We start from the raw sequence: 16,662 nt of genomic DNA, 5'->3' as shown, positions 1-16,662 counted from the left end.
TATAAAAGGGAGCTACAATCAGTGAAAGAAAAATCTGTTTGCCAAAACTCAGGTGAAATGCATTCCCATCTCACTCCTGGTGGGCGGGAATACTGTTGAGCTGTTCTGTCTTTACCAGCATATACTACCCTAACAATACACAAAACCAAATGCATGCAGTAAGTGCATTTATTTTAATTATTAATACATGCACTCGGCTAATAGTTGAGCAGGGTTTGACTCCGCTCCAAGAGTATAAAATTGGTTTCAATTGGTTCCTTCTCTGCAATGAAAATAAACATGTTTGCCTCGTTTTAATCACAATGCCTAAGAGAGAACCTCTAAACATTTCTCAGAGCAATATTTAAAGCATAGTAGGCATACTTTCAGACAATATTATTCTTTTAATTAGGGACAAGAGAGCTTGAAACAGTTTGTGCCAAAGGAGCACATTCTAGTTTTTGTTTTTATTTATGTAAAGGATGATCTTCTTGCACAAAATCTTCATAACATGCAAAATGTAAGTTTTTACGGACAATATAAAAATATACATTACCCCAGAACGTACAGCAGTTGGGTTGGTTTTTCTACCAATTGAATCATTTTTAAATCTTATGGCATGAAAAAAACAAAAACCACAAAAAACAAATCATGAGTGACAGGTTTCTTGGCTGCAGAAATATCTCTCCGGATTGGATGCCTCAGCAATGTGTCTTCGTGCTTTTGTGCTTCTCTGTCTTTCTCTCTTTCCCTTCTAAGGATCTGGCATTGTTTTCCTGGTTCTGCAGGCCTGGTTCTTTCCATGGGCCAGATAGGCCTCTTCTTGGCCCACTTGAACAGTGGGACCCTAGGTGATTGAAATTACCTCAATGAGTATTCAAGAGATCATTAGGAAGGAGGGGTAAGGCGGTTTTCCAATCCTGCAGGGCCACCCTGCCAGAATTGCAGGGGTAGAAGCCACCCTGTAGGGACACTAGTCAGCCTAGCCTGGCTGCATTGGCCCCCCTCTTCTCCCTGCAGCATGGCTGCATTGGGAACTTTGCTGTCATTGTCTTTGACCCCCCCGGCAGCTTTTTAGATCATTTGTCATTAACTGCGGAGCTCATACTAATTAGTCATTAGTATTAGCTCAGCAGCATTAACACCTGCCTCCAGGCTGAAATCTGAGGCCGAGCAGGGTAAGTCCCCTGCCCCTCCCTGTCCACCTGCAAATGGATGCAAGGAATGCTACCCTCATTCATGCACTCATTCCAGCATGGCCGTGGGTATTTCCCAGTTTTGTTCTTCCATCTGTGTAACAGGAGGGGACAACACAAGCCTTTCAGAGGCCAGTCCTCATCTCTCTCCATCGGCTTGTTTCTGAGGTTCCCTCCTTGTTTGTTCTAGAATTCCCTTTTCCCCCTTTCTTCCTTCTGAGAGTCCTTTCTGTACATGCGGCCTCCTGTCACCCCATCATACCCTTCCAGCTTCCGTCCTTAAGTTCTCTGTTGGTCACAAACACTCATCCTGATGGCTTCTTGAGGCACTCAGATACTATGGTAAGGAGAGCCATAGAAATACTCTGTTATGTACGTAAAATAATCCAGTCAGCCCAAGGTGACAGCATTCACCTAAGAATCTTAATTAGTTCCTTGGAACTTAATTAGTTCCGGGGAACTGCGACTCTATTTAATACATATATGAACTAATGTTCTTATGTGAAGCCCGCTTTACTCTCACTGACACTGGATATGGGTGATGAGTGCTCTGCTCCCAATTCAACAAAGCTTAACTTCAGATACTAAAGCCAACGGGGCTATTCATATGCTTGAAGTTAAGGCTGAGCTTAAGTGCTTCGTTGCATCATGGCCCAAAGACAGGGCACTTTGGATAGGGTGACCAGATGTCCCAATTTTATAGGGACAGTCCTGATATTCAGGGCTTTTTCTTATATAAGCGCCTATTACCCCACCCCTGTCCTGATTTTTCACATATGCTATCTGGTCACCTAACTTTGGAGGATCAAGCCCTTAAAGAATGGAGAGTGAAGGAGTGAGTCCTGAAACCAGATCATTTATTGGTGGTAATACTTTACCACTTACTTTTGCTAAGTTTTAGCAGCATGATCTCCTTTATGATTAAAACTCATTACTGCTCATGGGAGTTGTGTGTGTATATGAGGGGAGAATGTACCTTGAGTTTGAAAAATGGATCCTTTCCAAGATCCAGAAATTATATGGGTAGAGAGCATTCAGTGGAAGGAGGAGTAATTGAAGGGTTATCAGTGTCACAATTCTAACATCTTACGCCCTTTTATTGAAAATATATTTTTATAATATGCTTTTTATATTGCAATTTATTATTAAACTTCCTTGAAGATTAGCACAATCTGTTGTCACATTTTTCTCATGTGGCCTGATTGCTTTGCAAAATACCATATCCTACATATGGCCATCTGTCAAAACAGCAGTGACAAAATGAATTAATCTGAATTGCAGATGTGTTAATGAATCTCTTTGAAGGACTTAAATGTTTAATTAAAAGTAAAGCAGAAGACTATAGAATAATCTTAAAGCTTTTAAAATCTTTAGTATTTGAATTTTGTTTTCAGGCACATAATGTACAATTTTTTTTCGAAATCTGATTAAAAAGAAAAAACAAAGCTGACATAGTAGGTAACATTCACTCAGCAGCAATTGAATAAAAAAATATTAGCACAATAATATCAAATGGTACACCTCCCCCGCCATAAAACAATACACTCAGGAAATTGCCAACTGTCTTCTGATCAGACTGGCTTTAAAGTCAATAGTCTAGTAAAAGGGCCTTCTGTAGGGCTATGTTCTCTGTCATTATATTAATATGAAACAAACAGTTACATTCATACACTTGGACACACAGATGTGCCCATACCCTTAGAGAATGTCTTGTTTAAAAGGATCTTAATATTTACAGCATGCTGTATGAACAGAAACGGCTGCAGAGAAGGTCTGTTTACAAAGCTGATTCGTGGGTGCACTTTGCTAATGGACATCTGTCACAAACGTAGTCCCTTGATAAGCAAGGTACTGAAGCACTTGACTGACTTTAAGCACATGAGTAGCAGTATTCTTGCCAACCCCAAGCGTTCTAAAGTCACAAGTGTTTGGGGTTTTGTTTTTTAAAATAAACAGTATCTTTTGGGTTCTTTTTGTCTGTCTTCTGGTTTGAGGAAGCGCCCAGGTCATGTTTTCAACCTATTTTCCCTTCACCAGGAGCACTAGAAAATTAATGGGAAAAAAACTCTGAGATTATAATGTAATCACTGTAAAACTGGGGCTTTAAGAAGAATATAAAGTATCATGAGATTGGCATCAAATCACAGTAGTTTTCAACACTGCAATAGTCCTATTGGCTTCAATGGGATTACTTATGTATTGAAAGTTAGGTATATACTTAAGTCACCTTGCTGAATCAGGGCCTTAAAACTTTTGTGCCTAGCCGAGTACATCATCATTACTAAGGGTGTTGACTCCTAGATGATCCAATTGATTCTGCCAGGTATATTTGCATGTCCCTCATTTTGTTTAAGTTGTTGTTGCAATGGACAATAGATTTTTACCCAAGGTGAAAGGATAGAGGTTAGAGCTTACAGAGTAACACTTAATTAAAATGAACTCTAATAAAGCACCAGTGTATGAAAATGTTTTCAGTGTTCATTTTCATATGTTTATAGTCTCTTCTAATGCTGGAGATTAGATTTATATCCTGTAGAAATTGAATACAGGAGCTGTCTCATGACGGTGGACATTGTGTTATGTGAGCTGTAAAGGTGTTTTGTAAAAATCTGTTTTTAAAGTATTTCCAGACAGATGTGTACATTGTGACAAAAACTAGTATTCAGATATATCCGATTCAATAGACCAGCAGGTTCTGCTTTAATCCTTAGCAGCTATGACCTTTGCAATAATACATGTGAAAGCCTAACTGAATCCATATCAGTCAAAAGTAAATTAAAATGAATTTAACAAGAAAGGGGATACATTAAGCTTTGCAAAATTGTAAAATTAATATTGCAGCTATGTCACCTTCGCCTGCAACTGGACTGAGCAAGGGTGAGAGAGAGAGAGAAATCAATTCCACGAATTTTGGAGAATGTAAGGATGAGCTGAGAACTTTATTTCTGTCTTGTCTTTCTTCTTGTTTGGTGTTCTTGCTACTCTGTGCTTGGGAACAACTCATCACCAAGGGAGGCGATGGTTTAGCTCTCCATTGGCAAGCAGCAGATATTAGATATTTGTGTTAAAACCACACACTCTCTGGTCGTGCTCCATGCACCTACCCTGCCATATCTCGTTGCTCTGAATGGAGTCACTCTAAGCTGCTGGTTCAATTCCTTCTCATAATCCCTACACAACTCTTTTTACAACTTTTTCAGTGTTACTCAAAATGGTTGCCCTTAAAAGGAGACTTTAGCCATCTGAGCTAATGCTAAGGTCACTACTTTAGAAACACACTGGGGAATGAAGGCAGGGCTGTGAGACCAAAGCCTCACAAATGCATCCCGCAGGTCCTCACTGTTAAAATTTAAGAGTTAAAGGCCCAAAGAAACATTTGATTTTGTTTTAATTTGTAAGGAAAATGGTTTCTCCTAAACCGTAAGGAGAGGACTGGGGTCAATTCTCCAAAACATAATTGCACTGTGTGTTAGTCGTACATTAAGTACGGTATATTAAGCCAGCGAGATGGACAGTTTTTTGTTAGCAGTCTGGACTATGCCAGTAAAAACATCTAATTGGCAAGCTGATGCCAGAAGCTGTAAAAGGAGTTCTGTTTCTTTTGTATCCATCGTGTGTGTGTGTGTGTGTGTGTGTGTGTGGTGGTGTTGTTTCATCTTCCTTTGGTCCTTTAAGATCTGTCACAGTGAATGCATTATGGAAATGTGCTAGATACACTTCAGTTTTAGACTCAATGTTTCACTGCTCTGATGTGAAGCTCTAATTAAAGCCCAGCTTTGCATTGCCCGTGCTGGCCATTAATAGAGTAGACTCTATTTGAACGAGGAACATAAGGCAACAGTTGGTGACACTGTAGGTTGATAAATGTGAACATATTAAGAGATACTGAGAAAATGGGCCCATGCTGAAGATCTCTGTGGAAGCCATTTTGTTTCTGACAGGCAGGGCATGCACTCTAATTGGCGTGGCCAGTCTCTGCCAAAAAGCTTGAGAAAAATTGGAGAGAATCTTTCGTATGTGTCTGTGTTTTTCATGCCTGGATTAACAAAGACAGTGACAAACACCAATTCATTTATTGTCTAAATTCTGTTGTTATACAGAATGTCCTTCATAGAGCAAATAGCCTTCAGCCAGCTATTCTTAACTAATCAAAATTACTGACTTCCAGCATGTTTGTAGCCTTATTATTCTGTAATTATATTTACAGGAAAATTAGGTTATAGCTTAGAGTGAGATGATACATATAAGTCTAAAGCTTAATTTATTACCACAAAGCAGCTAAAATGAGACAATATTGTGTAAAAAGAAGGTGTAGAAATCATTGGCTGTAAAATGGTGTGAATGGAAATGTCAATTCACACGTCTATGACTTACGTTCACCTGTTCATTTCATTTCCCTTCTTCCAGTCTGTGTATTCATATTACATTTTCAATATATTGTTGAGTCTTTGAAAGAGATAATATTCTAGGTAATCTGAAGCCTAAGCAAAAAAACACCATTTGATTAGAACCAACCCGTTTTGTACAACAGACACAGACAGCATAAAATGCAGTAAGAGCCCAACCCAAACCCTACTGAAGCCAAGGAAAAGATTCGCATTGACTTCAAGAGGCTTTGGCCACCGCCCTAAATGAAGACAACAAACGGTTCCCCTCCTCTTAGATATTGAATCCAGCTTTAGTTTGATTATAAAAGTGCATCTTGCATACATGTATGTATTTATACAATTAATTTTATATTAGATATAATTATAGACTGTTAACAAAATGAATCATTTTTGTAGCAGTAAAGTTGAATAGCTCAAAAGAGGAAAATTGAAAGTGATTTCTTTACTAAAGATATAGACAGTTGGTCTATGAAGGAATAATCCTATTATAAATTAGCGGGAGTATATTACAATATTAATCTATGTTATAGTTACTAACCAATAAATATTAAATGAACCTGAAGTTGTCTTCTGATATCATTTAATGATAGCAATTAATTTCACATTTAAATCAAAAAGAAGGAAGAAAGCATGAATAACTTAATATAAAGCATCTTTGTTCAACTGCACTTCAAGGTTACTACTTCAGTGTATGTAATATTCATTGTAGAGGTGTCGGTGGTTTTCCATACTAATGAAGTCGTAGTTGGCTTCTTCTGCATTTCCAGCTGTCTTTGTCTGGTTTACAGTTTTATATCATTTTAAATATAGAGGGTCACATCTGTAGTTGCTGTAAATCAGCTACCTTATTTTTCTGATGTACACCAACTGAGGATGTGACCCAAGGTTATTTAAAGCGTTGTCAGCAGATCAGATCAGGTAAGAAACTGCTGTAGAAAAGCTAAGTATGACTGCAGAAGTCATAATACAGACCTCTTGTTTCTTTTTTTCCTCTTACAAAAACAAAAGCAATGGTAGCATGGAGTTATTCTCTATTGTAGATAATCGCTTAGCAGTGACAGAAGTGTATTTACCAATGATTTGTAAAAGAGTCTGGGATTTATTACTGATTGTCATATTAGTGAATTCTAATATCACAATGCTAAGAAAACAGTGATTCACAATTGGCTGCCTGCTATTAAAACAGAAACCCTCAGATTCCTAGCAGTAATTTACAAATTAAACCTATGAACGTTTTTAGTTATACCTTGAAGTCTGGAAACATCTGATTGGATGTTCCCAAACACGGAGCCTCGTTAAAAAGCACGAGTGCCAGAACAGCACAGCTAATAAATACAGCAGGCCTAATCACCACCTCCTGCAGTCAAACCAAGAGAAGGAGGCTGAGGGAGAAAGCCCCACACGTTGGATCAAGTTCCATAGGTATGTAATTTGAGCATTGATTGGGGAACTCTTTTGGAATGAGTTTGCTTTCATCCGAAGGCTCACGGTGATGCAGGTACTGTACATCATTGTTTAGTTCATCGTTGCAAAGTGGCTTCAATCTGTTTTGCCCTGCAAAGCCCGCTTGTGCCATCCTTACTCATGGTGAGCTATATCTGACCACATGAGCTGTCAATGGGACAGCATATGTAATAGGGTGCTATTCGCTATGGGTGAGGAAGGCGCAACTGGACTGTTAGTTCATCTCCTATCTCAAAGTTTTATCACTTCTAGTAGTACAAAATTGAGAGGTCTCGGGGGGACGTGGGTGTAAATCTGTGCTTTTCTTATTAGAAGTAACAATAATTTCCTTTCCTCCTTTTCCTTCAGTTCCAGATTATCAAGAACAGGATATCTTTCTATGGCGAAAGGAAACGGGCTTTGGGTTTAGGATTCTAGGTGGAAATGAGCCTGGAGAACCCGTAAGTGCTTTTTAAAATGTGGATTTATGTTAACCAGTGTTACCTTCCAGAATCACTGCAAAAACGCATGCAGTGCTGTGCAAACAGCATCTCTGTTAAAATGAGAGATGGGCCTAAGCTAACACCACACATCCAAACACCCTTAAAATTTGAGGGGAGCTCTGAACTTCACTGTTGGTCCTTATCTGTATTCCAGGCCAAACCAAACCCCTAGATTTATCCATCCACCCCCATGCGCCTTGATCGAGAAAAATCTTCCAATATGGTTTCTGTTATTGTTGTATTTGACCTTTGAGCAGTCTTCCCGCACCCGCAAACACCCACATTCTCTGGGCCTCTTAAACATGAATCTAGTACCCGTGAAAGGGGACAGACTAAGAGCACCTAATGCTCTTGTCTATTCACTGAGCAGGTCACACGTAGAACGTGGCAATATAAATTTCTGTATTCTGTCCTGTCACATTTATACCCATTTATGGAGCGTGATTTTTCTCTCATGCCAGAGTAAACGCGGAATAACTCCCCATGAGCTCAGTAAGGCTAAACTGAAATTGGTGTGCATGAGAGAGGACTCAGGCTCAAGGACTCCAGGGACAGGTCAGAGGATAATTCAGTCTCAGTTCACCTCTTGGCTTTCCTGGCAGGACTGACCATACTATTTATCATCTTTCTATTGTATTATAGAGCATTTTTATAAAGCATGTGTCGTGGAAAAAGTCACCCACGCATTGATTTTAGTTCACAGACTCAAGCCTGAGGCCCGTTTATTTGCAATACATACCAACGCGCTGGGGTAGCAGTCTGAAACCTACTTCCTCAATCCAAAGTACAATTTGCCTTTTTAAAGCCGAAAACCGCAATCATATTACACGTTACACGTCATTTATCAGAATTGGGGAGTTAGGGTCTTTCCGCTCTTCCCGGCACCCCTGTTGCAATCTTCCCAGAACAGGGTGCAAATTGAGTAGAGGAGTTCTTGGTGGTTTCCGATACAGTCAACAACTTTCATCACATGGGGTGCCTATTACTTAAATGTTCTGAGCAGGGTACAATTGCTTAATGGGGTTTACACAATTAGGGGACACATAAAGCATGACTTTTTGGGATGATATATTACTGGATGCTTATTGCTTCACACAAGCGGTTATTATATTTCACCAGCCATAAACACACACGCTATTATTACTGCTGCTGGGGTTTTTCCATTCCCCTTTCCCCGGCCCCCTCCCGCCTCTGGTCATGACCCTTGACCGAGACTGGCAAAAGCATAACACTCAGTTTGGTTTAGGCCTGCTTTTTGTAGGGCAGATCCGCAGGCCGGTTAATTTCCTCACACATGTCTCTCAAAGTGCGTTATCAGTAGAGGTTGAGGGATCTGATACAAAGTTATGGTATAGTAATAGTAGAAACAGAATATGCCAGTAGTTTTTATGATGATTTCATGACGTGGACAGGTGTCTACTAACACCTGGACTGTTACTTACTAGAGGCCACTGTACAGTACAGCTGACACATGTTACTGTCTTTTGGATGCTGTTGATTTGGGTCACACTCAGACCGAGGCTCCAGATCTCGTTACCGCTCTCCTGTGATTTCCTGCTGTCTGTCTGATTGGTACATGCTCATTCAACATCTCTCTCTCTCTCTCTCTCTCTCTCTCTCTTGTTTTTTTTAATTCATCAGATTTACATTGGTCACATTGTACCAGTGGGCGCGGCTGATGCCGACGGTCGTCTGAGATCTGGAGATGAACTGATCTGTGTGGACGGAACACCTGTGGTCGGAAAATCTCACCAGCTTGTAGTCCAGCTTATGCAACAGGCTGCCAAGCAAGGTCATGTCAATCTAACTGTAAGGCGCAAAGTGGTATACACAGGTATGTTGCCATGTGACCGGGTGGGCACAGCTCTTATTATTTTCCATCTGTGTCCAGTGATCGGCTTGCTAACGATCAAAAGCTCCGTCTCATAATATTCTTGCAAAAATGGGAATAACGATATGGACGCAGATATTATTTCACCCTTTGTGTTGATTTTTATTTTATTTTATATTTTGGTGGTTCAAATATTGTTTAAATATAGGTTTCTTTCTGGTTAAACATGTATCAAGATTCTCTGTTTGTAAGCAGCCTGGGCCTCTTCAGTCCTTGTTCAGGTTTCTGTTAAAGCCGTTCACGAACACGAATCATTGTTGTTGTCATTACTTATATGTGTTATGGTAGCTTCATGATGCTCAGACACCCGGTAAGAGACTGTCCCTGCCCTGAGGAACTTACAATCTAAATAGACAAGACAGAAAGGGGCAGAGGGGAGGGACAGAGGCCCAGAGAGGGAAGATCACTTGCTCAGGGTCACACGCAGGACTGCCATACAGGTCTCCAGAGGCCCAGTTCCCTAGCCCTTAGACCATGCTCCTCTCAGGACATCCCTTCAGTTCTGTCCGTGAGAGACCGTTGAAGACTGATGCAAAGTAGAGTTGTTTGAAACTCTTCTCTGCTTTTTCATTTTGTAAGCACCATATTCAAAAGCCAGGGTGTTCCCACATTGATCCAAGGTGAAAATATAACCATTCCCGCCACTGAACATGGCTTGGGTGAGGGGAAAAACAGAGGCAAGAACAAAACATTGTTTTGTTGTTCTCGCAAATCTGTAAAAATGCGGCGTTGTCAAAGAAAATGACAATGCAGCTAGCGAGCTCATGATGAATGATAGTTGATTTATGTATCACTCCTGTTGACTGGTAGCACTGAGATTTTGCTCCATCTGCACCCAAATTTCAGGGAGTTTAGGTTTGGTATTTTGGTCTAGGGCCATTTCTAGAAAGAGAAGATGTGAAATAGACCTTCAAGGTGAGGTGTCAGCAGAAGAATAGGGAGTGAGGTATTTTAAGCTTAAAGAAGCATCAAAGTAACCTTCAGATTGAGAAATAAACACACACAAGTAGTTAAGACTGTCACAGCCTCTCTAAAACTGCCCCTTGTTCTTATACATTGAACCACAGATGGGCTTCTTGCAGGCAATGTGAAATATGTGCTTATTTCTTAACTAATACTTTCAACAATGTAGTGCAAGTGGAGCATAAATTATTTGCTATAACAGCCTACAGCACTAGAGTAAATACTGTGGTGTTTGTTTGACATTACCATTGTAGATCCTGTAAGAGAGGATTGGTTTTATAGAGGTGGGGATTTTTTGTTAATTTTTTAAATCCAGGCTAGAAACTGGCATAAAAAGATTTAGATTATATTGTGTCTGAGCTTTTGGTTCCCTACTGCTCCCCTTACCCTTGGGTCAAGAGGGTTTGAGATTGTTAGTCTAGGATTTGCACAGGGTGATGTTTGCATTTTTGCCTTTATATCCAATACTTGTGCAGTGCCTTTGTCTTGGTCTCTTGATGGGTAACGACGTTCAAAAGCGCATTTTTCTGTCTGGGTTTATTTGTTAAGATGTAGTTTAATGATCATTAGCTTTTGTTGTAACACCGCCTACGACTTCTGTTGTTCATGATCTGTACGGTTGTAGTGCCTAGACTACATCCTTGTTGTACGTGGCACTGTATAAACATGCAACAGTGAGATGATCCCATCACAAAGCGCTTACTTTGTGCTCTTTCAATATTACTATTCAGTATTATGCACTGGAAATAAGTGTGTGTTAGCAAGACTCTAAAGCCTGGTCTAGACTGGGGGGGGGGGGGGGGAGAGAATCGATCTAAGTTACACAACTTCAGCTACGTGAATAATGTAGCTGAAGTCGACGTACTTAGATCTACTCACCGCGGTGTCTTCACTGCAGTAAGTCGACTGCTGACGCTTCCCCGTCAACTCCACCTGCGCCTCTCGCTCCAGTGGAGTACCTGAGTCGACGGGAGAGCGCTCGGCAGTCGATTTATCGCGTCTTCACTAGATGCCATAAATCGATCCCTGCTGGATCTATCGCTCCGGAGGTAAGTGTAGACATGCCGTAACTTAACCCTACCTATGGGGGTTGCTTTATAATATACAAGTGGTGCAATCTAGGTAGTTAGTGATACTTAACCCTGCATCTTCTCTTGGGCCTGGAATGAGTACAAAGGTGCTCCAGTTTAACTAAATGTGTAGCAGGTGGTATTTAACAGGGACAAGCTGAACCAATGTAAACCAGATTTAAAATGGTGTAGAGCATCCACACACACAAAGTTGCACTGGTTTAACTCAGTGCAACATCACTCCTTTAGTTAAATCGGTGCAACTTCTCTGTGAAGACAAGACCTTAGTTGTGCTACTGCACCGACAAGCAAGCATTTGCACGCCTGCCACGCGTGTGTGTTTTCCATCTTGTTTCAAACTGGTGGTGGCAGCTGATAATGACTGACTACAAGATGCAAAGTAAATATTTCCAGTCATCCGCTCACAGTAAAATAGACCTGTTCTGCCATTTATCATAGGTATGTGTTTCTGTTGCCGAACATTTGTAATACTAAAAACAGTGTTCTCTGTAGACAGTTCAGTGAGACTCCTGCATTTCTTCTGCAGTTCCAAAAGCAGAGAACGAAGTCCCTTCTCCAGCCTCTTCACACCACAGCAGCAACCAGCCAGCTTCCCTGACGGAGGAAAAGCGGACCCCGCAGGGAAGCCAGAACTCCTTAAACACTGTGAGCTCGGGCAGCGGCAGCACCAGCGGCATTGGCAGTGGCGGGGGCGGGGGAAGCGGCGTGGTCAGCACAGTGGTGCAGCCGTATGACGTCGAAATCCGCCGGGGAGAAAATGAAGGCTTTGGCTTTGTGATTGTGTCCTCAGTTAGCAGGCCCGAGGCAGGGACAACTTTTGGTAAGTCCTGGGAATTGTCGAAGCACCTCTAATGAGACAAGAGTTTGAATGCCATGGTGCGGTCAAGAGTAGCTAGGATCTAAATAATTTAAAATTCATGAACAAGCCTTGATTTGTGTAATTAATAACTTCATTGAATGCTGAGCATTAGTAGGTGTTTGCCTCCTGGGTTTTGCTCAACAGTGAATTAAAAAACACAGATGGCTATTGTAAACAGCCCCACCACCAGTGCCAAAGACTGACACTCCTTGAGTGCACTCCAGAGATAGTTTGCAGTGGTGTGTTAACCACGTGCCCTGGGTTGGATTGTGCTGTCCATCAAATAGCAGGGGGAACCTGTGAAGAAGGGGCACATGATATTGCAGGATAGAAATAACTGAATGATTGAAATTTTGCCCCCTGTTGTCAGTGGAGATTCCGTTCATTTAAAAATAGCAACTGTTACACTGATTAGCTTTTCTTTCGGGTTCGTAGGGATGCTCTTGGCTCACCATAGGGGGATGAGCAAGCCGATATCTGGGAACTGCTAAAATGTTAGTGGTCGCCATAAAATCAAAAAGATAGCTCATCTCCTTAAGCTCCCGCTGCCTCCTTCTCCCAAACACACACTTCATTTGAATAGTGGAAAATGAGCAGCTGACATGACTCTGTCTGTATGCTGCTTTACTGAATTTGGTCACCTGTGCTTTCTTAAGAGAGCCCGGTGTGGTACCCCTTCCGAGCCGTTTGATTCTTGGCAGGAAGATGTAATTCTTTCTGCATAGCTAAAGAGGGGTATTTTTGAAACAACCATTAACTAAAGCAATGACAGAGAGTGGGGATGGCATTTGGGTGGAGATGTAGGAATGGAAGGAAGGTTGTGATGGAAATGAATACCCTGCATGAGGCCAGGGGCAATATTGGCTTCTGTGCTCAGGGGAGTATAGAAACTACCCGCCTCTGCGTGTGCACTCCCAGGACACATCCCCAAAAAAAGACTAGGAGGGGAAAAGAGGAGGCAGAGCGGTAGCTCTACTCCTTCCACACTACCCTGTGTAGCAGGTTGGGCACACCAGGCCAAGTAGACTGCACCATCCTATGCAACCTGCAATGTTCTCCAGGTGCACTGGCGAGCTTGGAGAAGAAGTGCCTCTCGCTGGCTTTATCTGTACTAGCCTTTTCTCCCTAAAATTTCCCACCATTGCTATCACTGGTGAGAGCACTAGCATAGTGATGGTGCTCTACCTACCATGCCTTCGAGAGCAGTCGTTCTTAGCACTGGTAGAGCTGCTACAGTGGAAATTTCAGGGGGAAAAAAGAGTCGTGAAGATAGTGTCTCAGGTACAGTCCGCCCCCAAGCTTCTGCTGGAGGAGGGCAGCCCCATGCGTCCCTCAGTACCTCAATACTGCAATTTGGGCCTAGCCATTTTTATACCAAAGCACAATGATCTATTAAAGTGTAAACTGAATATGGAGAGAGATTTTATGTACTTGAAAGTATTTAAAATATATATGGTCAAATAGATATTACTAGATGTGAGATATATTGTGCTTTTTTCTCCGTAAAGAAACTTTGTCATGATGTAAAAAGTTGTTTACTTGAACCAGAAATGTTAGCTACATGAAAGCTGCTGTTATATAATTTTTGTAGGGTTTCCACGGTGATACGTTTTGACCTTTGACTGTTTTTCCTTGAATTTTTGAGTACATTGACCTTTTTCCTAATGTTCTGCATGAGATGCTTGTCCTGAGCTATGCAGTGCTTGCCTCGTACCTGTAGTTTCTCACATGGGTGGTCTTTAGAGATGGGCCAAACTGATTCAAAAACGCCCCTGGTCACCCGAGCATGGGTCCGTCATCTATGATCTGTAAATAGGGGAGATTGAAAATGAATTTCTGATTTTGAGGCCCACAAAACATCCACTGAAATGAGCAGTCCAATGATGGTCTGTATGAGAGAGGAATTTGCTCACTATTGAGAAATAATAATCCTTACTGCTGGTGAGGAGCGTGCATTTCCCACCTTGTCATATCCCCGTTTTTTAGCCCTTTCTTCTTTATGGTCTTTTTGGTACTGTAACCCATGTCGCAGCATATATCTCTAAAACTACTAATAAAATAAACGATTACAGCATATACACAGAACTGGCTTTTGGGGATGAATGTATTCCGGAGACAGAGTTCTCACTGCGTGCCTCACAATCTCATGCTCCACTTCTCATGTGTTGCATGTCTGGGCTTGTCGGCAGTTTCAGGAAACTAGATGGTTGGTTTGACCTGAGTTCTGTCTCCTCTAGCCCCAATTCTGCAAGATGTTGAGCATCCTCCAGTCACATTGATTTCAGTGGTGCTCAGCCCCGTACAAAGTGATTGTGTGCGGTGGGAAGACGTTTCTGAGTCTGTAATGCATTCCTCACAAAATGCTCTTGCTGTGTCTCTCTCTTAGATATTTGGATTGTTCTGCCTGTGGTTTTAGAGCTATTTAAATCAGGAATGCCTCATTTCCCCCTCTCCTCCCCCTCCCCCACCCACAACCCTATGCCCTTTAAGATCATAAAATGGGAAGAGTTAACAAATGGTTATGAGGAGGTTGGTGGTACCGAGCAGGTCAGGTATGTCAGTCTTGGCCCATCTCTAGTGGTCCTGCGCCTTGCCTAGTGCTTTCTTTGTTCACTATGGAAGAAACAACATCTTATTGCTTACCCGTGCAGCATTGATAGACTAGATCTCTGTGGTTAAAAGGGGAGTCACACTCCTTCCTAGGCATAGAGTGATTATCTTTCTAAATTGAGAAAGAACAAAACATTGGCAGAAGCTTGAACAGCAGCTGGCTGAGATAAAGACGAGAGATGCTGACTGATGTAATCTACAAGCAGCAAGGTTGAGTTTTCTTCCAGCAGTTTGAAGGTTGCAGTACAAAAATAAAACCTCAGTCCGGTTATTTTTGGACTGTTGAGTGCAGTTATAGACTCTAAAAATCCCACCATTTGCAACCAAATGATGGGTCAGAGTTTTGGTGGATTAGCTATCTAACTATAGGGGCTGGTCTACACCTCGGGGGGGGGGGAAATCGATCTAAGATACGCAACTTCAGCTACGCTATTCGCATAGCTGAAGTCGAAGTATCTTAGTTCGACTTACCTGGCCGTCCTCACGGCGGCAAGTCGACCACCGCGGCTCCCCTGTCGACTCCGCATATTCCTCCTGCTGAGGTGGAGTACGGGCGTCGATTCGGGGATCAATTTATCATGTCTAGACGAGACGCGATAAATCGATCCCCGATAGATCGATTACTACCCGCCGATGCGGCAGGTAGTGTAGACGTGGCCTAGGAAACACCTACCTGTAACGGTAGTAAGTCCAGGTGAAGCACTTTGCACTCGTATAGTTGATTTGCCAATGTTTTGAACAGCGGCAGCAATGCTATCCTTTAATAACTTTTGCTTGATGCATTAATTAATTAACCCTTAACCTTCTCTTTCCCTTTTCAACCCTTTTTCTCCTTTTCCCCTTCACCGCTGTCCCATGTATATAAACAATTAAAAACAAAAACAAAACCAATACAAAAGCAGGAAATGCATGTGTGGCCATGCCTCACAAAATAGGTCGGATCATTGAGGGGAGCCCCGCAGACCGCTGTGGCAAGCTGAAAGTAGGAGACCGAATCTTGGCTGTTAATGGATGTTCCATCACCAACAAATCGCATTCAGATATTGTCAACTTAATTAAAGAAGCAGGAAACACTGTTACTCTGCGCATCATTCCAGGGGATGGTAAAGTATATGCTCATTTCTGTCTCATCCAAATGTTTTATTTCTCTTTGGCTTTTCATGTCACTTTGAGTTGCACAGACTTGCAGGTTTCCATTCTCCACCCACCAGGCTGGAGTTAGCATTGAGAAGTTTGCCACTGTCATACAACCATGTCTCTTCGCGCCCTCCCCCTGCCCCTCCTTCCTATAACTGGAAATCAGCTTTTTAAACAACAACAAAAAAAACCAAGAGGCTCTAAGTCTGGTCAGAAATTAAGATCCCCTCCTTCCTGCATTCCTCCAACTGTCTCTTTAAAACTACCTTCTGTAAATGAGACCCACATCTCTGTGGATTTTGAAACTTTATTTGATTTTTGCAGTGATAATGCTGCGTTAGAATATTTGGGAGAGGATGCATGCCCTGTAAGGCATGAAGTCCCCGAGGTTTTACATATACACAAGCAGTCTATATAGCAATAGGGATCACAGAAAGGGATAAACACATTGTCATGATTTAAGCCGTTTGAAAAGAAGCTTTGTTTTTATTCAGGGCAAGTTGCTTTAGGAATGATCTCAGTGCCGTTTGAAATGCTTTTGCTCAGTGATTTTGGTTCTCGAGGTGCTCACAACTGATTGGTTCAGGAATTACGCCGAGATG

At 41.8% G+C, this 16,662-nt stretch overlaps 1 protein-coding gene across 11 annotated transcripts in view; it reads left to right on the top strand.

Annotated features, from left to right (window-relative positions):
* The window catches only part of MAGI1 (membrane associated guanylate kinase, WW and PDZ domain containing 1), a 169,348-nt gene that overhangs the window by 136,570 nt on the left and 16,116 nt on the right, over positions 1 to 16,662 (top strand). For 6 of the 11 annotated variants that reach the window (XM_024199688.2, XM_024199681.2, XM_024199687.2 and 3 more), the window contains 5 exons: positions 4,017 to 4,094; positions 7,376 to 7,467; positions 9,151 to 9,343; positions 11,981 to 12,274; positions 15,823 to 16,026. In XM_024199688.2, the coding sequence (XP_024055456.1) occupies positions 4,017 to 4,094; positions 7,376 to 7,467; positions 9,151 to 9,343; positions 11,981 to 12,274; positions 15,823 to 16,026 (861 nt within the window). The remainder of the gene's footprint in view (positions 1 to 4,016; positions 4,095 to 7,375; positions 7,468 to 9,150; positions 9,344 to 11,980; positions 12,275 to 15,822; positions 16,027 to 16,662) is intronic. The other 5 variants (XM_024199707.2, XM_024199690.2, XM_024199685.2 and 2 more) reach the window with 4 other exon arrangements.

The sequence above is a fragment of the Terrapene carolina genome, unplaced genomic scaffold (genome assembly GCF_002925995.2).
Source record: "Terrapene carolina triunguis isolate 2854851 unplaced genomic scaffold, T_m_triunguis-2.0 Scaffold89, whole genome shotgun sequence".
Classification (NCBI taxonomy): Eukaryota; Metazoa; Chordata; order Testudines; family Emydidae; genus Terrapene; species Terrapene triunguis.
The sequence above is the reverse complement of the archived record's forward strand: the minus strand, read 5'-3'. Positions and strand labels throughout refer to the sequence as shown.